Here is a 24,208-nt window from a genome sequence, read left to right as displayed (position 1 = left end):
ATTAGGATGCCACCAACTGCTGAATGTTGTATTACACAACTCTTACTCAATCAAGGCTGCATATAGAGGGAACCATGTGCTGTTCACTCATCGTTTCTGTGATGACACGTCAAGGTCCGGGGTAGAATAGTCCTTCATCCAGCCATCCTTGATATAAAAGGCAATTATGCTTGTCGTAATAGGCGCCTAACAGGATCGGGTGGTCAGGCTTACTGACTTGGTTGACACTTGTCATCGGTTCCCAAATGCGCAGATCGATGCTCATGCTATTGACCACTGGAATGTATGGCCCAGACTCGATTGCTTACGGACCACTGCCATACAGCTGGAATATTGCTGAGTGCGGCGTAAAACTAAACTCACTCACTCACTCTTTTCTGTTATAGAGTCTCTACAGACTGAGACTGAGGAAATTCAGTGAACATTCAAAGCTAACCTCCCAATGTTGGCATTAGAGAAAGAGTATATTTTATTGACAAAGTAGGCTTTGGTCTCCAGAACAACAGACTATAGAATAAAAAGTATATATTTACACTTTTATTTGTACAATTTACAGGTTAACAATGATGAGTTTAACAACAATGACAGGTCAAGTTCAGAATGCGTAGAGAGTCTGAAGCAGCTTGTGCTGGGCCTGGGAACACTTCTCGAACTGTCGGCCAGGTCTGAAACAGAATACTCCACTGTTAATGCTCTGAGGCCAATTTGTTCTGGAAACACTGCTAGTTGGATGACTAATATCATACTCTAAACACCATGTTCACACATCAATTGAGTACTGGTATAATTACTGGGAAACGGGTCTTGTCACCCTTATGTAGAATCCAACAGTCACTGGAGAGGAAAAATATCTTGAAGTTGCTAACTTGACTGTTTTGTTGTGCAAGAGGAACCTTTAAGTGAACGTACTTGCTGATAAATGCCTGCAGGATTTCACGGGCTTGCTTAGGGAAGTAGGACTGCTGGACAACATGATCCAGGACAATGAGAGGTCCAGAGATGTCTGTCATTGGCTTGAACTTTTTGTCTTCTCCCTTGGAACAAAAAGGAAGAGGTGGATGAATGAAATTGATTTCCACATGTCACTGTATGGTTTTTAAAGTTAGGGAAAGCTACATAAACAGTCTATGTTCACTTACTAAACTTAAAACCACTGGACTGGTCAAGAAGAATCCAGTCAGAACAGACATCAGAAATATATCTATGTTAGCAGTAAACTTCATGTAAGTCAAATAAACAAAGAAGTTTCCAAATTGAAAATTCACAGAGTTTCCAAGGGTCAAATCCATGACAAGGAAATGTTTTCTCCTACCTTTATGAGTCCAAGTTGCACCAGTATGGCATTGGTAACCTGGGAGGCAGCATATTCCCTCTTCATCACTCCCTCAAGAAGAGCATCTACAATAATCCATCAGTTTAATCGTGAAGCCAGGTAGTTCATTCATTGTTCATTAACTGTCTGTGAGTGAATATTTTGGTATTGCAAACATTATTTTACAATAATCAGGAACAGTCATAATGGCAGAATCATGAGCTCAAAATGAGGCTCAGTGGCGGCAGAGACATTCTTACCAGCACACTCCACAGCAGCATCTTTTGTCTTGTCATCGTCCTGTCGAACCACAGCTGCAACCTAAAAGAGACGGAATAATTAACAAAGACGAGATTTACAAGCCAAACATAACCATTTTGTTTCCAGTGCACTTAACAATCTGCATGTCACAGGCCTGATAAAGTACTCATGCACTACAGTTCTTACTAACTTAAAAAAGACTGTTTAAAGTAACGTTTGTCATAATCACAGTTCATAATAAGCATTTTAACAACAATATACATAGCTGGGACCAAAAACAGTTCTCTACATCTGTTAGTTTGTTCTAAGCTTTGTTAGTCTAAAAAACTACATTCAATTGGGAGCTGTCGTGATCAACCAACCACTGAGTCCACACATCATCAGTATTTGCCCTAGATATGAAAATTTATAAGTCCTCATGACTCCCTGGTGTCATGAGAGGGAGTCATGGATATGCTTTTGGGAGTCAACTTTGGTATAGAAATTTCATCAGGACATCAACTGTGACTGTTTAATAACGATTAAAAAAGGGGTAAAGAAGGTTAGGTACTGAACAGTTAACTTGCTAACAATAAACAAAGTAGTTTTAAGCAACAGCAAATTACAGGCTTAGATTATCTGAACTTGGGGCCCAGTGGCATTGTGTCTGTACTTAACTGTGTATTTGTGTCAAATACACAGTTTTTTTTGCAGATTAGCGCAAACACTGCATTATACTGAAAACATACTGATACCTGGTGTGCTAAATGCATATTTTATTTATTTTCATTAATTTAGTGATTAGTCAGCTTCTATTTATCAGAACTGTGCCAGTGCTTTCCACTGCACATTGAATTAACTGTGACTTATAAATAGAAATATTTGTTTGTACAGAAATGGGGAGAAGAATTTGAAGCTTTGCTTTGCACAAGGAAACTGCTGTGAGTTTACCTTTACAGTGCAATGATTCAAATGCACATTGAGGTGTCCTCCCAGTTGTGAAAACTCCCAGTTGAGAGATGCGTTAAATAATGGTTCAGAGCACATAGATGGTGCTTCCCCATCCCTACAATGAAAGTGGGAACAGCCCAGTTGCTGAATAGTACTCACAGGAGGCACAGTTCATTAATCAGTTAAGTAACGCAGAAGACATTGTTGAAGAGCACTTACTGTTTTCAATAACGAACATAGATAGATATTGAAAATTACAATGAAATAGATTATCAAAGATATGAAGCAGTGAATGCTGATACTAACTTTCCATTGTTATCAAGTGTCAACCATATTTTATCATACAGGATGCAGGAAATGTATTACATTTTTCTCACTCAATCTGTACCTGGCATTGTTTGGCTTGAAAATAGTGTACAATTCAATCTCCTTGATCAGTTTTAACAGTTAAAGATTACTACTATAAAATGTATAAGCATTCTCTTCTTTAGAGCCTTATTTGTTACAATTACCTTATTACTATAGACTCTGGTTAACTAAATTTAGAACTTCCAACCAAACAGAACATTGTTAAAGAACTGAAAGATGTAACAGACATACATCATTTGTCTGTGATTAACTCCACATTATATTTTACTGTCCAGCATGAAATGCCCCCGGACATCAATTTCTTTCCCAATATTACTATTTCTGCAAACATCCTAATATTCAAAAAAATGTTTATCTAATGAAATAAGATTATTCACCACTAAGAAATACTTAAGTTGTATCATTTATAAAATACTTGACTTTGTTCAATGTCTTAATATGTATCAACATGTCATATGTTCTCTGTGTAACTATATTTGATTTTTAGGAATAAAATATCTGTTCTGTTCACAAGGTTCAGTTACACAGGTAAGCCCTATTTGGCAAGGGTTAATTCATTCTCTCAGATGGGGAGTAAGGAGTGTTTTCTTTGCTAATTATCTATTTCACTGTCTCACAACTGGGAGTCTCACAATTGGGAGTTCTCAAAAATGGGAGTCGACCCATACTGATAGAGAACTGAAACATGAATGCAACTTGCAGCAACCATGGATACTGACCCGCATCACTGTTTCCACAACCTTCTCAACATCTTCGATTTCGTACTGAAACAGGAGGTTGAAGCAACTATAAGTTGACTCAAATCACATATAGATGTTGGGAACAAGATGCCTAAAGCAGTGCAGTTAACTAAGAAAAAGTGTTCTTGGTACAGTGACCTACCCCCAGTTGTTGCTTCATTATTGCAGCTCTTGCCTGCCCCATGCCTAGCAACTTAGTCGGTGATGGAAACGCCAGGAACTCAGCTGCAGAGACCTTCAACATAAAAAAACTGTTTACTGTCATCTCATACTTTCAAGCAATAAAGAAAGAAAACACAAAAAAAAACCATGTTATTTTTGAATGGCAAATGGCACAAATTCCATACATCCCTAGGTTTGTTCAGACATTTCTAAAGGAAAATGGCGAGTTTTATAAGATTCTCCAAGAAATGATTTGTGTTATCTCAAAATGAGTGAGTTGGGTTATATGTTGTGTTTCCCAATATTCCAGCTAATATCAAAGCAGGGGACACCAGAAATGGGCTTCACACGCTGTGCTTATGTTAGGGATCAAACTTGTGCCTTGTGCTTGAATCACTGGGCCTCCCCAGCACCCTATCTCAAGGAAGATGAGTTGTATGACGGAATGTGTTTTGTGTATGTATGTCAAGCCACACAGTTCAGAATTTTTATATTAAATACATTCAGCAAAAACTTAGCATTGCCTTCATTCAGAATCATTACATTGTTCCCTGGACTTCTGAGAGTCATTTTGTGGTTACCTGAACTTCTGAATTTGAATCGATGGGGGAAAAACACAACAAAAGACTGGGTCTCAGATTGGGTCACTAAAACGTGTGTCATATGTGATGCTAATCTGAGGAATCCTTGAAATACTTCCTAGTACAGCTTCAGTTTGTGATGAGTGAAACTGTCCCTAGTACATTCATATCTGGCTAAATGTACACAATGTACTCGTGGACTGTGAGTCACACCATGTTCACTTCATGCACTGGGCAGTTTTGGCCAGTGAGTATGGTTTTACACCACTTTTAGCAATAGCAAAGCAGACAACACCAGAAATAATGTTCACACACTGGGGAATCAAACACGGGTCTTTGAGGTGACAAGCAAAGGATTTGACCACCTGGTTATCCTGCCATAACCCCCCTCTCTCTCTAGAAAGTATCACATCTGATAGATTTCAATGCACCCCAACATATAAGCATGATGAGATGTTTGAGTGAAATAACATACTAACTATACTACCCAAAGAAGTTAAAGAACACCCAGTTTTACTATAGTTAATTTATCATGGCAGATCAGCTGCATTTAAATGACAGAGCAGGTTGTACTCTCACTCTTGTGCTGCATGATCAGCTATGACAACAGTCAGTGACCAAACGTTGAACATCAGTCCATGGCCATATAACTAAACTCACATATGTCAAAATAAAGACTGAATAGCAGTAGGTTATATCTTACTAAGACCATGTTTCCGATAAAGGTGATGAGCATTAATACGACTTGGCTGGCCCATAATGCTTCAGTTTGTACCACACCTCATCGTCACTTGCTTTCTTTGCTTTATGTTTGCTTACTGCACCACATTCAGCAATATTCCCTGTGTATAAATGGCCCACCAAACAGCTGGGTCAGTCAAACCAGTGATAACTGTTATGAGCACAGTGATACGAAATACACATCAGTGGGCCTGACTATCGATAGTTTCAATAATCTTTCTACTATTTACGATAACCAAGTGATTGCGAGTTTGGGTTTACAACCACTTTTAGCAATATTTCAGCAAAATCACACTAGTGAACACCAGAATTGGGTTCACACATTGAAGCCCAGTGGGGAACCAAACCCGGGCCTGGAGGGTGCTGAGCAACCACTTAACCACTAGCCTCCATCCCCACCAAAGCCTGTTGTCATAACCCAGAACCTCTGACGATCACTACATGTTTTCAAGATATTCTGTTCGAAAGTTAAATTTGTAGCTTTTCTTTTTCAAGGACAGTTCAGGACAAAATGTATCAAAACCTTCCAAACTGTATCTTAACAGCTGTTTTCACAAATCAAACATCACAATTGTTTTTGCAGGCATTGAAACAAAAAAAACATTAGAAATCAAAAGATTTATTAAATATATGTTTCAAATAGCAATGAATGGTATTGCAAGGAGAGAAATCTCACAAAGATACAATTACAAAGTCCTAACAGCTTTCCAAAATATTTCATTTCCTAGGTAGTTTCCATGAAGTTTTATGTTATTCCTGTCTTCACCATATTTGCAGAAAGTTACTGATTCATACAATATTTTCATCATAGTATGTAAAAAGTACAGTCATAAAAACAAACAGGTTTTATTACGAAAATTCAACGGTCTTACATGAAATAATCTTAACACACCTAAAATTCAAGTGCAAATTCATTGAAAACACAAATATTTCCCAGTCAAAATTGAATCTAGACATCTGACTGATTTGTTCTTGTAATTCATTTGGCTTCTTTGCAGCATACAAAGTAGTTATTATTTTCAACCAATGTTTCACCCAGCTGACTGCCAAATGTGCACTGCGACTACATCACTAATATGTGAGGCCTCCTACTCTTCGCATTGCTCCAATATTAGACAATATTACCTAAAATTATAGAAGAGTCCACCTCATTTGACATAAAGTTACACACAGCCTCATTTCACTTCTGATCTAACGTGGACTCATAACACCACACAGGTGGTATGTATATATTGGAGACGAAGGAACACTGACGAACCCATACTGATGATAATGATCATAATTTAATAGTGCTTGCATCAGCAGTACTAGTTAGTAACAAACAGATGGGTACTATATGCTTTCAGCAATATTCAAGTATTACCACAGCAAAACAAGGGTTTCACAAATCGTACCCATGTGAAAAACCACAGCAGCTATTTGGCATGAGGCAGCAATACTGTAATAAGTAGGCTAGACGACTTTGGACATACTGGTGACAACTGTCTCCTCTGCATGATTGATTGCCATTTTCGACAAATTCTTGTGTGGTTTGGGTTAAAAACAAATACAATAGAAATACACTACAATATTGATGCATAGTGTCCACTTAAAAATTCATATAATCCTTAAAACACTAAAAAACACAAATACATGTCAAAAGACTGGAATAACTAGAAATCTTCTTGCCTGCCTTATTGAGTTTGTTGTCGTGTGACACAGCATTCTGAATATTCCAACTATTTGTTGGCAGTCTGTCAGCAAGCCTGACCACCCAATCCCATATAGTCGCCGCTTAGGACAAGCAAATGTTGTCAAAGACAACCTGGATCTACACGGGTCTATCACCTTATTCAAGGAAACATTATTTACTGTGTTTTGCAAGTGAGGGAATTAATGACAGCCTTGTCACAATTTTTGTGGTCAAATGCTTATTCTTCAAATGAATACATAATCAAACAAATGGAAAATATATGGTTTGGCATGAAGAATTTCTATGAGTATTCTGAGACAGACAGTAGAGTAAATATAGATAAAAATCATCATAAAAAAAATTGTGCCAATATGGTCAACCAATCTTTGTTGAAAAAGACAAAGTGATACATAAAATCACATCAAGCACAATTAACAAACCACTGTTAAAATGTAAAATAAGACTAGAGGTGAAACTACTTGGCCCTTTTCAAACTGTCATATTCCCATGGGGAAGGAATGTTGAAAAAGATTCAGGCATAACTAACTGACAGAAAATTGTTTCAGCATCATCAGACTTTCAGTATGATATGGACAACCTTGTCATGTTCATATTGTCTCGACGCTATGTCTGTTATGGTGATACAGTTGAATCTATCATAAAAAATGTGGTAATACATACAAATCCAGCAATGTAAACTATTAAAACAAACTTCAACCATGATTTACAATACTATTCATCTTGACAGACTAACATTATGGGCCTTGCCAATTTTTAATTTATTCTCTTCTATTCTACCTTCAGATTGTAGCAATCAAGGTAAAGAAAATGTGAATGAAGGAGTTTACTTTTATGCTGCACTCAGCAATATTTCAACAATATGGCAGCAATCTGTAAATAATCAGTGAGGACAAGACAATCAAGCTATGCAACTGGGATATAATTACGTGTCAACCGAGTCAGCAAGCTTGACCTACCCATCCCATTAGATGCCTCCTATGACAAACATCAATTCTCAAGATCATTTCTAACCCAGATCTTCATGGGTTGTAAAAAGGACCAGGTGCAATATTGTTATGGTGTAATTACATAAACATAATCACATTAAAACATACTACCTTCGAGATGTGACATGATGCGAATCCCGAAATTTTAAACAACAAAGTATTACACAGAACATAAGGATTGTACCTGACCTCCTTAAAAGAGCCTATTTTACAGTTGCTTATATTTTCATGTTTCAGTTGAGTAATAGTGTATGAGTTGATGTTACAAAAACTTCCGCAGAACAGAATTAAATTTAATTCCTGTCTTGTGATAGCTATGTATGCAAACTACTAGAAATATAGTGAAGATGACACCAAACAGGACCCTGATTAAATACATGGTTATCCATTGAGAGTTGAGATGTTCAAGATGATAATTTTGATGATCATTTTTCTTCATGACTATACAAGCATTCCTTTTCACTAGTACTTTGGAATTTATGTTTTCAGACAGCAGTGTTAACTTTTGATGTGACACTGCAGACTTGTCAGCAGACTGTAAATACTTGAATGATGGCTTGTGTTTAAGATTATGTCGTCCTTAATAACTTGGTGACATGTTTACAAATTTCATTCAGTAATCAATAATACAAAGGATGGCCTAAAAACACATAACATGAGGACACTATATAACTGTCTTCAACAAATGGAGGATCTGATCATTCATGTGTGTATCAAATAACTTTGTCAGGCTCCATAAAAGCAAATTTCAAGTCAAACAATTTCAACTCTTGAGACCTACAGTGAGTACCTGTGTAGAATCAGGTGACAACATACCATCTTAACTCTACAATATCACAGTCCAGTTTTCTCAAAATAATAAGGAATGGTCAAGTTGCATTACTTTCCACATCTAATTTTATAATAACACTTCTAAAACAAGAAAACATTCTTCAGATAAAGAAATCACGTAAGCATCTGAGGACATCAGAGAACAAGTCAGCAAACTTCTAATTATGTAAGAAATAAGAAGCATTTCATACTGAACCATACACATGAATCATTTGACTGACTTTGAGCTTATAGCCTGTTCCCAGATTTGGAATGAAAAGAAACCTATCACTTGCAAGTCACTGTCTATAACAGAAATCTTATATTGTGTATGTGGACGTTTTTCTGATTGTTGCTAGTCACAAATCTAACATATGTCATATTTGGGATTTCACTTTCTTAGTAAAGTACAAATTCTAGTACTTTTTTCGGTTGAGTCCCATCCGGGATTCGAACCCGCACCCTCAGAGTCAGGCACCTAATCACCAGCACACAAAGTCAGCTGCCTAGCCCGCTCAGCCACCGCGACTTCCACATTGAAAGTCGGACAACTGGTAGTCTAGACTGTTTACTTTGTGTACCCCTCTGATGAGTGTAAATCTGATGACTACCAGTTGTCCGACTTTCATTGTGGAAGTCGCGGTGGCTGAGCGGGCTAGGCAGCTGACTTTGTGTGCTGGCGATTAGGTGCCTGACTCTGAGGGTGCGGGTTCGAATCCCGGATGGGACTCAACCGAAAAAAGTACTAGAATTTGTACTTTACTAAGAAAGTGAAATCCCAAATATGACATATGTTGCATTTGACCACTTTCTAAATGGCATCGTGTAATCATAGCTTTCGGCCGTGGGAGCCGTGCCAATTTACACTCATCAGAGGGGTACACAAAGTAAACAGTCTAGACTACCAGTTGTCCGACTTTCATTGTGGAAGTCGCGGTGGCTGAGCGGGCTAGGCAGCTGACTTTGTGTGCTGGCGATTAGGTGCCTGACTCTGAGGGTGCGGGTTCGAATCCCGGATGGGACTCAACCGAAAAAAGTACTAGAATTTGTACTTTACTAAGAAAGTGAAATCCCAAATATGACATATGTTGCATTTGACCACTTTCTAAATGGCATCGTGTAATCATAGTCGCAAATCTGTCATGATATTGAGAGAGTCTTCAAGTCATCAGCCAAGTCATTTGTGGCAACTTCTCCCTGAAACCAGAAAGGCAGTCTGTCAGTTTTAGCCTAATTCAGAGAGTATTACTTCACTGAAGGATATCAACTCCTCCATTAACGTGAATTAAATCATTTATTATTTTAACCTATAATTTGCATCATTGGAGAAGTCACCACAAAGTCTATTGGTTAATGAAATACCCTGTAAAATATTTTTGCATGGATTATGAATGGCTAATATGAACTCACCTTCAGCAATAACTTGTGGGCAGGGAATAGTGCCACCAAGCTGCATAGCCTAGTGATAAAAGCATAGCTGATAATGCCAGCACCTGGGTTTGTTTCCCTACATGGGCAAATTGCAAGGCTGTTTCAGGTGTTCCACACCATGACAATGCTGGAATGTTGCTTAAAGCCATGTAAAACACGACTCACTCCAAAGTGAATTTATGGCTAGGAATATCAAAGTCTAATTTGAATTGTGGGAGTTAGCACCAAACTGATTCACAAAACAATGTGACTGAGTTCAGTTTTACATTGCTTTTAGCAATATTCCAGCAGTATCACAGTAGGGGACACCAGAAATGGTCTTCATACATTGTACCCATAAGGGAAATCAAACCTGAGTCTACTAGGGAATGCTTTAACCACTGGGCTACCCCACTGCCTCTCACGAAACAGGTCCTGTCAAGCACCAGAAATAGAATGCTACATCTCAGATACATATAACTACTCACCTGTTTGACAGGTGTGACAGCTTGACCCTTGACCTGTAGTACAGGATCCTCATTTAGTTCCCCTTCCTGATCATCCTCAGCTTCCTGTAGTGACCAAAACAATAATTGTTGTAATGACCTCCTCACATCATTCATTCAGGTAGAAAGAAGGGCACAACTTTCACAGCTGTGGCACAGAGTATTTTGTGTGTGTCAAGCAGTGTTTTCACTGTACTAGTTTCACACAGTGGAGATAACATTCACGATAGTGTAAATTTCTGCTTATAGTTATTTCCTTGGACAATAAATCACCTGAAAAGAATATGAAACTCTGCTGTCCCGTCTCCTCCTCTGACCATCAAACCTGTGACTTTCTTTCTAACATCAGTGTGTTCTTCCTGTCAAATACTTTACTTGATGCCTTATCAAATATATCGAATGGTTTATGGTTTCTGTCCCAGTTTTGAAGCAATATGAACAACAATTTCAAAATTTGAAACAAATATGTGCAAAGTCATGTTATCACATTTATCATTAAAGTTTCTGATTTACAAAGGTGACTTGTATTTCATGGACAATATGACCAAGTATGGTTACTTTTCAAGTTTTGCATTGAATGAAATGATAAAATACCAATTTTTCTCATCATAATTTGTCTCCCAAGAGCTATTAGTTAAACATTCGACAAACATCCATGTCATCAAGTTATGTATCTAGTGCTTCAAATGAGGCAAATAAACAGGTTCTTGTCTCTGTGCTAATCACCCTTATATACAAGTGGATTCAGCTGAAATACAATCACAGGCATATGATTTATCAATGTTGCACACTTTTCAAGGTCTACTGCTTCATCATGAGCTATCTGACTTACTTCTTCCTCCCCTTCCTCATTTCCTTCCTCCTCATCATCACTTCCTTCATCATCACTGAAACAATTAGAACACAGTCACAACATATTTCAACAACCACCAGGGACTGGAATAGACAACTTTGAAAATGGCAATTTTCAAGATTACTTTCTTGAATTTCTGAATTTAGAATGGGCCCATGTATCAATAGTAAACTTAAAAAATGAATGGTCCATTTTTTATTCTAATATGCAAAATGGCCCATGGCTTCTGCCTTTCCCAATCCCTGAACCACACATAGTAATGTCATTTTCCATGCAACTGTTTACATCCTGATCAGACAGGTTGATTACTGAATGGAAAACAATTGACTTATCTTAACCAGTCAACTCCAACAAAAAACCTGGCATGCAGGAGACCCATTATGACCAAGGTCTACTTGCATAAAGATATCTTGCCTTACTCCAAGAGACTTAACGCTCAGATCATGCAAGTGGGCTCAGAAGTCCCCACAGTGTTGTAATGACAACAGTTAAACACATCTTTCCTTCCCAAACCTAGTCTTATTGTCTGAGCTGTCTACGTACCTGAAAGACCCCAGGATATTATCTTTGCCTACTGCTTCCATTGCTCCTCGCACTAGTTCAATGCCATCCTCCCCTAGCAAGTTAGCTGAAAGTGACAGGAGTCAGGAAGTGAATCTCCTTCCATGTCATGGTTTGCATTACTCAAACTATTTAACAGCTGCATGCAAATATTTGAGACTGGCTAAAAAGACAGTGGTTGGTGTGGAGTAACATCCCACATCAGTTATCAAACGATAGTCACCCAGCCAAACACTCAATTCTCCAGAGTCGAATTTTACAAGCATAGATCACTTGAACCCTGATTCCACATCTTGAACATAGTATCTACACATCAACTTCCAAAAACAAGACTTCAGACTTAATCAATGCATTGTTTCAAATATGATAGTCCAAAGAACAAAAACAACCAGAAACAGAATAATTTATTAAAATCTAAATATTTTAGATATTTAAATACTTACCTTTCCATAGGGGTTATGCATATTACCCCAAGCATCACTTAAAAGAGATCAGACAGTCATTGATATGCCATTCTACCGTAGCCACTGAGGATCGAGATGATTGAGGAGACAGTTGTCTATGTATGGGTCAAAATCCACATTCCTGAGATGGAGAAACCGGATGATGGGTGTTCTGATACGGATTAATAGCCATGGGGCTGTAGAAATGCCAAACGGAAGTACCATCCATTGGTAGTGACAGTTGTTGAATGCAAAGCGCAGGAACTTCCTGTGCGGCCGGTAAATTGGGACATGTAGATAGGCATCCTATAGGTCTAAACTGGCTAGCCAAGACTTGGGGCCGAGCTCGGCACGAAGTTGTCCCAATGAGACCATGCGGAAGTGGGGCAGTTCCTGAAGGTACAGCCTGTTGAATGTTGCCATATTGTGAATCATTCACATTTTCCCAGAATCCTTCTTGAGCACGAGGAAGATGGGTGAGTAGCACTTGCTTCTGCCCCTACTAGGCGTGGTAGGAGGCTCCCGGGTGCACTCAGAGCTGTCCATCATTGTCGGCCCTACCCTAGCAGTGTCCTCTGCCGAATGCTGAACGTCCGAGCCGCGTCTTGGGATGTAACGGCGCTTCCCTCTTCCTCTGGATGCTGAACGGCCACGAAAAGCAGATCCCAGAGCTTCAAAGGTTGAAAGCGACACTTTTGTGTTAGTCAATTCCGTGTTTGTAAATCATATCTCGAAGAGATAACGTGACGAAAAGGGCGCCCTAAATAACTTGCGTTTGAATTCCTCTTGCCAAGTACATGGGGCGAGGAAGCCAGAATGCCGAACTGCTGTAGTCATAGCTAGCGCCGCTGTCAGATGTGCCAACAAGTCGCACAATACTTTCCCTTGCCACTGAAACAGCGTCAAGAGATGATCCACCCAAGAGGCACTGTCTTCAGTGAGGTCCCAGGTGGCTGCTAATGTAGCTGAAGCTTAAGCTGAAATGTGTTTAAGCATATGCTTTAACTCCGAATCAATAGCCAACATCCTTGAGTCCTGGACTCTGTATGAATTCTGTGGAGAACTAGCCAGACATTTAAGCAATTCGTCATGAGCTGCCCCATTATCGGCGAAATCCAAACTATGGATCTTGTAGTCGCCCTTCTTAGATTTCGATGCCTTGATTGTAGAAGGGAGAGAAAGCTTGGCAGTGTCCGCACCAAGAGAAGCAATCGCATCTGCCACCATCGGATGCGGGGGAATCAGTAATTCTGGTGAAAAGCGAATAGCTTTCTGATCATCCATACCAGGAGATGGAGAGGGACAATCGGGGAGTCTGTCAGCAATCCAGTCATACACCGCAGATGGAGGTAGGTAGGTGCCCCGATCAGGTTCATCCTCGTTGTAGTCAGGTGTAAAAAACTTTTCCTCCATGTCGTCCCATGAGACGGAATGACTCTGACATCAATGGCCAGTCGCAGACATCAACATCCGAGACCCCACACCAGAATAAAGACGAGCGTCAGGGGAACACGATATGATCCACGATGACGCTGGATCAGCACTCGGTCGCAAAAGAGTTCTCAAAAGCTTCTGCACCTCCAGGTGAGAAAGAGCGTCCGGGTGGGAGAGATTGACGAAAGAATCTGAGGAGCACTGTGGTAAAGATGTCGGGTTCATAGGAGGTAGAGGAAGCGTCGAAGGCGATGGGTGGTTGTCCAGCGTCAGAGCGAGCGATGATCGTGACCACAGAGATGAAGCAGGGGAAGATATTTTCCTTTTCCTTTCTGCCGACAGATAGGCCTTGAATTCCTCAATATGGAGAGATGAGCAATGATGGCACTGATCATCAAAAGTACAATTAACAACTGCACAGTCCGGACACCAGGCGTGGGGATCCTTTGCAGACTTCTGCACCTTACAGTGTGTGCAAAACTGTCGAGTCATAACAAAGCTGCAACACGCAGAGAAACAAATAACTTAAATGATAAAACGCCATAAGGGAATAAGTTTCAGCAGAAGAGGCAAGCGAGACAGCAGAGGGTACACAATCAAAATGGCTGCCCCACTGTATCACGTAGAGCGTACAAAATTGAAGTAAAGCTTTGAAGTAAAAGTGAAGTTTTTGGTTTGTTTGCTTAATGGTGTATCAACGACTGTCTGATCTCTTTTAAGTGATGCCTGAGGTAATATGCATCAGCCCTATGGTAAGGCAAGTTAAAACTTAATGATTTGTAGATTCAGTGTATTTACTCCACCTGAAAAAAACAAGCTGAAAGTTCATCAAAATCAAAAAGTCCTCCTCTGAAGAGAAAACAGGGATACGGTCGTGGTATACTGAGGTTTGCTTTAGTGAAACATTTGAGTATTTGTTTAAGTGTGATGACTTTCAATGTTTGTATAGTTACCATTGAGGTCTAACTTCACTAAATGCTCTTTGTCTTCAAGACTCTCTGCAACACTGCATGCCCCTGTACTGCCAATCTCATTGCCAGACAATATTAACTCCTGAAAACAAAGTGTCTCTTGTAAGACCAAGCATGTTAATCATGGTCTTAATCATTCATCCCAGAGCTGTACGATAATGTTTGAACCCACAATTCATATTTACAGAAACTAAGTGAACCATACAGACAATCATAAACACAATGACAATGCCTTACAATGGTTATAATCACCTATCTTCCACTTTGTTTCTCTCTTGTTTAATACTGCACTAGGCAATATTGCAACAAAATGCCAGTAGTTTGCCAATAACATACCTGGATCAGACTATCCAGTGATTGTACCAGTATAAAAGGAAATACACAGAGCAGGATATTCTGACAAGCAATCAACAGTCTCAAAACCTGACAACCATGATCCACCACCTTTCCTCTTATAACATGCATCAGGTGTTTGGACACTGTATTATTTCAAAATCCTAAGAGACATTTCATATCTACTTAGGTCAATATGTACTCCCTATGTTAGAAACAATCAACTAAGGCTAAATACAAAAAGGGAAATGTTTCACCTTAAACTGTGCCTGTAACAATTTTTCATTGCCATTTAAAAAAAAATAATTTTGACCTCGCCATCATCCTTTTGTCATTTTTTTTAATGCAGCCTAATTGTCAACATCATGCCCATTCCAACTGTATACCATTTATATCATAGCAAATCAGCCAAATGGGAAAGAAAACCCAATATCATGCAGATCTCAGACATTTACCACTATGAGAAAGGATGACAGTATATGGATGAACAACTTTTTTATTGCTCTGACAGCGACGTTTTGGTGTAGGTTCTAACACCGTCTTCAAGCAAGGTGTTAGAACCTACACAGAAATATCATATATTGTCATCCTTCCTTACTACTCCAACTTCCAATTGCGTCTCCAAGAAGTTATTTACCGTACCACTGTGGTTTCGTGCTGACATAGTGATAAAGACACCAAGACTTCTGGTTTGCCAAGGGGGCTTGCTAACTGTGAATCCGGACAGTTGGGACACCCATGCCCTTTAACAGCATATATAAAGACATCCAGGATATTATCAAACATGACATGGTACTTCACCATGGTATAGGATGACATCCAACAGGCCAGTCTACTTACCTTTAGTTTTCGATGACCTTCATTTAAGACCTTGCCAATGGCTTTTGCACCTTCATTTCGTAGTAAACAGTCACCAAAGTTAATTACTTCTAAATTGTCTAGTTTAGGTAGGGCCTGTAATAGAAACAAATAACACTTTCAAGGTCATGATGACATGATGAAACATTTGTTTTTTTCTTAATGCTGTACTCGGTTATATTCCAGATATAAGGTGGCAGTCTGTAAATAATCGAGTCTGGTCCAGACAATGTGGTCAGCAGTATGAGCATTGATCTATGCAACTGGGATACGATGACGTGTGTCAACCATGTTATGGACTCTGACCTGATCTAATCCTGTTAGACAAGCAGGGGTTACTGAAGACCATTTCTAACCCAAAACATGATGACTGAGTTTGGATTTATGCCGCGCTTTGCAATATTCCAGCAACATCATGGCGGGGAATACCAGAAATGGGTTTCATACATTGTACCATGTGGGCCTTCGGCATGACGAACCAACACTTTAACGACTAGGCTACCACATCGCCCTCCGAAGATGATGAAATAAATAAACAAATACATTAACTATCAATAACCAAGAGATTATCAATGCTATATTTATATAACATCACTCACTGGTGGATCTTGGAAGGGAGGATGGGTGCAGAAACTGTATGATTAACTATTAACTAAACACAACAAATATCTCAATGTCACTTTAGACATTGACTACAATTCCTAAATACAGATTATATTGGCATCTGTCTGTAGTTTTAAGAGTACAAAAAATCCAAGGGGCAAGTTACAAATATAACTTCATATTAACAACACTGATATTAAACAACAACGTATCACAGCACATAATTATGTTACAATCTTTGACATCGTCATGGTCATAGTGTAATAATTGTTGGAAACTGAACATACCTTAGCTATGGCTTTGGCACCTTTCTCTGTAAATGTATTGTCGTTAAGATTGAGTACTCTGAGGTGTTTGTTGACAGCCACTGCCTCGGCAAGAGCTGATATACCTGGGTGGTTGATACCATTTTGGGGCATGGCCAGTTCTTCAAGTGTGCCAATAGCCTGACAGAATAAAACACATGATTATACACATACATATCATTTTTGACGTTCCATACAAATGACAAAATATTAAAACCAAATAGGGTTTGCCTTGAATCCGGCTTCAATATTGTCACTTCACTACAGGGAAAAGGGTGATAAGATTAAGATAAGTATTTAAGCAGTTTCACTTAAGTCTTATACTGATGTTTTACTGGATTTGCATGGATGGAACCAAGTGTACTTCACATTACTTTGCACAACTCATGATGAAGCATATGGATGCACACTGTTGCAACATAATGTCTGAATTTGGAAGAGTCTTTTCAGGAAGCAACAATGATGGTGACAAGTCAATCACTCATTCACGTTTAATGGATATTAAAACCCTCAACTCAAAACCTTCAGGACTAAATGTTCATACTACCTTGAAAACCTCTGCAAGTTTTGTAGCTCCCTCATTCTCAAGCCGATTTCGACCAGATATGAAGACGCGCAGAGCAAGTGGCCTGCCAGCTGCACAGCTGCTCTTATGACAATCAAGAAGGCTGGACGCCAGCATCTGAAGCAAAGAGATGTTACCATATATGAACTACTTACATTATACCAATACATTTCAGACCCAAAATCATCCATTAAAAACACCATTTTCTAAATAAACATCACTTCATTTCATCGAAACTACATGTAGGAAAAGTTTATGAAGTGAGACAGCTTTTTTTTATGCCACTTTTAGCAATACTGCAGCCATAGACAGGGAAAACCAGAAATGTGGGAACTGAACCAATGTCTCTAGCATGTTGAGTGAACACTTCAGTCACAAGGCTACTACAAGAAATTAGGAACACAGTTTTGAGAACATTTATCAGTGATTCCTGTACACCCTATAACATACCTTTCCTCCTGTGATGCCAAGGCCATTGTTGTTGAGACGGAGTTCCTGCAGTGTGTAACAGCTGCTGCTCTTTATGAGGTCCACCAAGCCCTGCACACCATTGGGACCGAAGGCATTGTCACTCAAGTCTAGTTCCACCAACTGGGCTCCCGCTCCTATTATACCTTCACCCAGATGTTTCTACACAAATGACAAAGAACACGGTAGACTATTAGTAAGTAGCCACTTTGTCAGCCAAGCACAGTAGTTTTCAACCTGTATCATGGTCGTCCAAAAACAAACAAGTTTGGAGCAAACAATCCAGTGACTGACATAATCAGCATCTATCTCCCAATGGTGTTAGCCGACATGCATGAACCATGTCAGCAAGCCATTCTATCCAATCCTGTTAGTCGAGTTTTACAACAAGCAGGGATTGCTGAAAAACAATTCTAACCAGCAACAAATACAATCTTGAATGTTTTAACTGCAAACCTTTTCATACCAATGAATGATAATTAAGTTGAAACACACACAAACAAGAAGACAGCCACCAATGTCCCCCGAATTACCTCCAATTTCAGTCGAAGTCAAACTTGTTGCCATGGAAATGCCAAAGTATTTTCTTCAGAATTTCAAAACTATCAAAAGGCACCAGTACACCACTAGACCAATCTATGTGTCAAGTTTGGTGAAGAAATATTGAACAGTTTTAGAGTTCTGCTCCGGAAAAGATAAATGTGCACCGATGGATGGGGTGCATTTTAATACCCCAAAAAAAACATGTTGCGGGGGATTACAAAATGTGTTGAGGGGGATAAAACAACTCCCATCTCGATCTTTCATGACATACACCATCAAGATGCGTGAATCAACCAAACAAGATGTAGTACAAATAAGGGAGCAGGCTGAAGAAAACTGCCAGTATACAACATTCCATATAGAAAATAAATAATACCAACCAGTGCTATTGGAATTTCAGACTTTAATCTGCCTGTAAACATATCACTCCAGCGGGCTCTCTGAAAATAAATAGAGATATTCCATCATGTCCACTCATAATTATGTATAACAATCCAGTGATCAACAGCCTGAGCATCGATCTGCACAACTGGGAATAGATAACGTGTCAACCAAGTCAGCAAGCCTGACCACCTGATCCTGTTAGTCACCTCTTAAGACAACCATTGGTTAGTGAAGATCAGTTCCAACCTGGATCTTCATGGGTTGTTGTCCAAGAGAATACTTCAATCAGAAAACCAATCTTATATTCACAGCAATTTTTTCCTTTGGTGGTTTGGAGTAGGTCAAGGTTAGTTGTAGCACAGTGAGATTTCATTTTGCCAATAAACATTATAAACATGTATCATACTCAACCCACAGGGCAGCTACATGATACCCAAGAAAACAGTCATGACTGCCTGCTTATTAACACATTTCACCTGACACAGTCAAACCCTGTTTACCAGGACCCCACATATCTCTAAACCTCGCCTTCCTGCACTTTTTATGTGAAACCACACTCACGTTCAGTAACTGAACTCACTTAACTGGTCCCAGCACTTCCAGACCAAGATGGCGAATTTTCAAACCATTCCCATAGATTTCCACCGAAAAATTATCCTGTTATTCAGATGACAAGATCTGTGCACACATGCATGTGTATGTGTCAGATCAATACTGTTTACTGCAGAATTATGTGATTTCATTCTTAACCTATCGGAAGCATTTGATGTGAATTTTTAATTAGCCATCAAAACACTAAGGACACGTGTCACTCAGGTTGTACATTAGGATTTAGCGAGTGTAAGAACATCTCATCAGTAAAGAAAACACACACATTAAGTGATTACATTTAACTACATTGTAACTGTACTGTATATAACATCTATCAATCAACCCCTACTGTCACGATGCAAGTTAAAACTTGCATGCCACATGATCTAAGTCATGTGATCCTGTCCAGAAGTTTACTTTCTGCAGACAGAATAAGTTTGACGCGATGTCATGTTTTCAGTGCAAGAAATGTATCTTAAAAAATATAATTGCAATTGGCAAAATAGTGACTTTCTATCATCGATTTATGTTTTTATCTAACTTACCACCTGACGCTTCACAAGCCACATGATTACATCCGAGACAAACTGACAATGTGTAACCTTCCATGTTCTATCGGTACACTATATGTTATGATGTGCACTGTTATTACTATTGACTGTTGATTTCTTGATATATGTACATAAAATTTTTTCACTTTTTGCTTTCACTTAATTTTCGTGTTTAGCTTGTTTGATCCAGTTAGCCAGACGTCTCGCTATCTGGACGATTTCTGAGTGAAACCAAAACATCCGGATAAACGGGGTTCGACCTTACTCTACTTTCAAGTATCACCATCCAACCATGGTTCAGATTTAACCATGTTTCTCACCTCAAATTCTGGATGTTTGGCAAGTGCTTTGGATATGACTTCAGCAGCTTCAACTCCCATTGTGTTACCCATCATCTGCAGAGAAGTCATCCGTTCACTCTTCTCAATTGTTTCAACAATCTCTTTGGCTGCAAGATGTGAAAACAGTGAAAAACTATGGAAACAGTGAAATACTAGGGCTGCAATAAATACACAATGTGGTGAATATGATAAGTATAACAGATATTGGGTAATGAATATGAATTATTATTCACGAATACAATATTGTAGTAATATGATTGATGCAAAAAATGGAAACCCCATGCTGACTGTTAATTTGTGGCAATGGTATGCAATGGAGTAACAGTTATAGTCCACAGTACCATGTGCAGCCATTGCAAACAAACATTACTTATACTATAGCAAGGCTAGTGCATATTCCATTCTTGTGTGTCTTACTTTAAAAAAGGACATAAGGGCTTAAGTAAAACATGCTCCACTAAATGAAAAAAACGTAAATATTCATTCATATTCTGGTGACCACGAATAAAGAATTGAATTCATGAAAAGCTTCGATTAGATTCACAGAATATGTGAGTGTATCGTAACATCCCTATGAAATACCACACATATCAACAAGATCATGGAAGGGCATAGTTTTTCAATTTAATTTCATTATTAAAATTTACTGTCAAATATAAAGGGATTTACAGAACATGAATTCCTGTGTCCAATGTCATAAACTGACAATGGATTCCACAAAATGTGTGAGGGCGCCCCCAGAGATACAGAAAATATCCAAATACTTATTGAAAAATTTTTAAACAATAAGTATCAATAAATTTTCACCGAGTTTGCTTCTAGCCAGGTCATGGTATCATTTACAATTTAATTACTGTAACAATGTGATGATTATGATACACAATACAATAACAGTAACCATATTACATCAGTATTACAACATAGTATTCTTAACAACGATTAATAATAATACTTAAGTGTAGAGATCCCCTCTTAGTAGTCCAGGGTCCCTGAAAATCTGGCCTGCCATACAAATGGTGAACAAATCATCATAACCGAACTCATATACACCAAAACAGAAAAAATATCACCAAAATAAACTTCAAAAACTGCAACAATATCATCTAAAACTGAAACAAACGCTCTATAGCAGAAAACTAATCATTTTTAATAGAAACAATACTTGCGTACTAGCTACAAGAACAGTGGCAGAGAGTACAAAACAGCAGTCATAGCATAAACATCATCAAAGATGGTGGCAAATGGGAGACGAACAGGCTTTAGTCACACTCAAGCTTACAGACGTTCATTAATGGACTAATTGATGATTGGACGCAGTTAAGTCATAATTATTTTGTCTAATCTGGCAATAAACAATTGTTACGAGCCAATGCCTGAAAAAATTTCACTTTTGTTAGTTAGGCCCTACTCATTTCTTACTAACCCTAAACATGCTAAACAAGCGCCTAAAAATTAACCCCATTCTCTAGTCTTGGCAAGGGAAGAGTTCCTTGCGGCCCTCACCCACCCCCAACCATATTCTTTCTTCTGCAGATTAACAGATATAACACGAAGTTGTTTAACCCCAGTGTACTTACGTTTTGGGGTTTTAGTTATTTTTGTTTTGTCATCTAGTAATTGTTGTGGTGAATAAGACTAGTACATATCAATTCATAAATATTATTTGGAATGTGGGAACGGGAGGAACCACGATTACTTGCCCTTACTTGTGCTTATTTTAAAAGAAAATACATAATAGCGTTAAGGTGGTCGTCTGAGTCCAAGTTGCCAAGTCGACCAAGTTATGTATTGAACTTCAGAACCGAAAACTTACCATCTTCAGCCTTGTTCAATTTCAGACCTCTTCCTTTGAAACTCACTTCGTGTATTGGGGCAACAGAAGTCTTGGCGAGCTGCTTGGTAACATCATCAATTGATGCTGTGGACATTTTTGAACTTGATCGAGTTTCTCACGTTGCCTTGCACCTTGCATAAATATGGCGGCCTTTTTGAAATCTAGTTCCGGTGCTCCGTAGACTTGGCCTCTGTCTTTGCTACGTCTCAAACGATCATAAAATTCAGCTTGCGCAACAGAGACATAGGACTAGTCTATTGCTGATGGCTCAATGCATCGACAAGGGGTGTGTGAGCAAGTAGCGGAAATAGAAAGTAAATGAATCATTCGTAAAATATAAGGACTGTTTCGCACTAACAGCGATTTCTTTTTTTTGGCTTCTCTTTTTACGTGAAATATTACGAGCAATCGCCCACGGGGTTGTACGATCCGTTTTGCCATGTTGCGCCTCCAATTAAGTGGTCTCTCCATTTCTGAGTAACCCGTGCTTATGGTTGCATCAACTGAAAGTAGGTTAGATTAAACTTGTAAGACATCTATCACCACAGGGCCACTTTAAAGACAGTGAAAACAAGTCACACTTATTCAACAACTGAACCCACACAGAATCCATTTCGACGCCCATTCCTATGTAATAAGTCATAACTCAAGACAAATTAAAGGTCTTGGTTTAACTGTTTTGTTATAGTTCACGTGCTGGTGGATAAACCCCGATAACGTCTAAAACGTTTAATAAAGATATGTCGTCCACTGACTCATTGATAGCTATATTTCGATTGCTACTAGGTATAGTCTTTAAAATGATTTCAGGTAAAGTGTTGACAACAAATCGCCCCAAATATATACCTGCACTCCTCCCACCTTTACTTCGACCGGCTCAGTGGTGTAGTAGATAAAGCGTATGCCAAGAGAGCGGAAGGTCAGTGGTTCGATCCTAGGACTGCGTCATGCAAAATATATTAAAAGGCGGTACTTGTTATCCTGCGCTCTGCACCAAGGGAATAAAACAAGGACTGATCGGCTAGTAGTCCGAACTGATAGTTAGTAGTTGCTTACAATTTAGTTTTGCTGTGCTTTTAGCAGTATTCTAGCAACACCAAGGCGGATCGTGGTCACCAGAAATGGGCTTCACACTTTGTACCCATGTGGGGAAGGGAACCCGGGTCTCAGGCGTGACGAGCGAAGACATCTACCACGGTGCTAACCCACCGCCCCCAAATACTGTGTCGAAGTGTGTACGGATGTTGTCGTGTTGTCTGTTATGGGTACCGAAGTTGTCATGCTGTGCGTAGTGTCTACAATTGTCATGCTGTCTGTAGTGTGCAAGAACGTTGTCATGCTGTCCGTCATGTGTAGTGATGTGGTCGTGTTGTCTGTAGAATGTAAAAATGTTGTCGTGTCCGTCACGTTTTGTACGACTGTTGTCATGCTGTTCGTCGTGTGTAGTGATATCGTCATGCTGCCCGTAATGTGAACGATTGTTGTCATGTTGTTCGTCGTGTGTAGTGATGTTGTCACGCTGTCCGTAGTGTGAACGATTGTTGTCATGTTGTTCGTCGTGTGTAGTGATGTTGTCACGCTGTCCGTAGTGTGAAGGATTGTTGTCATGATGTTCGTAGTGTGAACGATTGTTGTCATGCTGTTCGTCGTGTGTAGTCATGTTGTCATGTTGTCCGTAGTGTGAAGGATTGTTGTCATGCTGTCCCTTGTGTGAACGACTGTTGTCATGTCGTTCGCCGTGTTAAGTGATGTTGTCATGCTGTCTGTAGTGTGAACGATTGTTGTCATGCTGTTCGTAGTGTGAACGATTGTTGTCATGTCGTTCGTCGTGTGTAGTGATGTTGTCACGCTGTCCTTAGTGTGAAGGATTGTTGTCATGCTGTCCGTAGTGTGAACGATTGTTGTCATGCTGTCCGTAGTGTGAACGATTGTTGTCATGTCGTTCGTCGCGTGTAGTGATGTTGTCACGCTGTCCTTAGTGTGAAGGATTGTTGTCATGCTGTCCGTCGTGTGTAGTGATGTTGTCATGCTGTCCGTAGCTGCAACGACTGTTACATTGTTCATAGTGT

At 39.3% G+C, this 24,208-nt stretch overlaps 1 protein-coding gene across 1 annotated transcript; it reads right to left on the bottom strand.

Moving 5' to 3' along the window:
* Positions 1 to 515: 515 nt before the first annotated feature.
* LOC137274297 (ran GTPase-activating protein 1-like) lies at positions 516 to 22,316 on the bottom strand. The gene is made up of 17 exons (XM_067807430.1): positions 22,119 to 22,316; positions 20,285 to 20,412; positions 18,819 to 18,878; positions 17,878 to 18,057; positions 17,410 to 17,544; positions 16,845 to 17,003; positions 15,937 to 16,050; positions 14,746 to 14,845; positions 11,898 to 11,982; positions 11,334 to 11,388; positions 10,484 to 10,567; positions 3,755 to 3,847; positions 3,592 to 3,636; positions 1,573 to 1,633; positions 1,313 to 1,398; positions 910 to 1,034; positions 516 to 665 (listed from the first exon to the last, which is right to left on the bottom strand). The coding sequence occupies exons 1-17, from the start codon at positions 22,231 to 22,233 to the stop codon at positions 596 to 598; spliced, it is 1,695 nt and encodes a 564-aa protein (XP_067663531.1). The 5' UTR covers positions 22,234 to 22,316; the 3' UTR covers positions 516 to 595.
* Positions 22,317 to 24,208: the final 1,892 nt, after the last annotated feature.

Source organism: Haliotis asinina, chromosome 2 (assembly GCF_037392515.1).
Source record: "Haliotis asinina isolate JCU_RB_2024 chromosome 2, JCU_Hal_asi_v2, whole genome shotgun sequence".
NCBI lineage: Eukaryota > Metazoa > Mollusca > Gastropoda > Lepetellida > Haliotidae > Haliotis > Haliotis asinina.
Note: the sequence above shows the minus strand (reverse complement) of the source record. Positions and strands in the feature narration are given on the sequence as shown.

Bases quoted from the DNA above. Each gene is read 5' to 3' on its own strand.
- LOC137274297 (XM_067807430.1), bottom strand. From the start codon at position 22,233: ATGTCCACAGCATCAATTGATGATGTTACCAAGCAGCTCGCCAAGACT. The intron at 17,545-17,877 runs GTATGTTATAGG...TCTTTGCTTCAG, and splicing joins TTGGCATCACAGGAGGAAAG to ATGCTGGCGTCCAGCCTTCT. The intron at 3,848-10,483 runs GTGAGTAGTTAT...TTTATGTTGAAG, and splicing joins CTGTCACACCTGTCAAACAG to GTCTCTGCAGCTGAGTTCCT.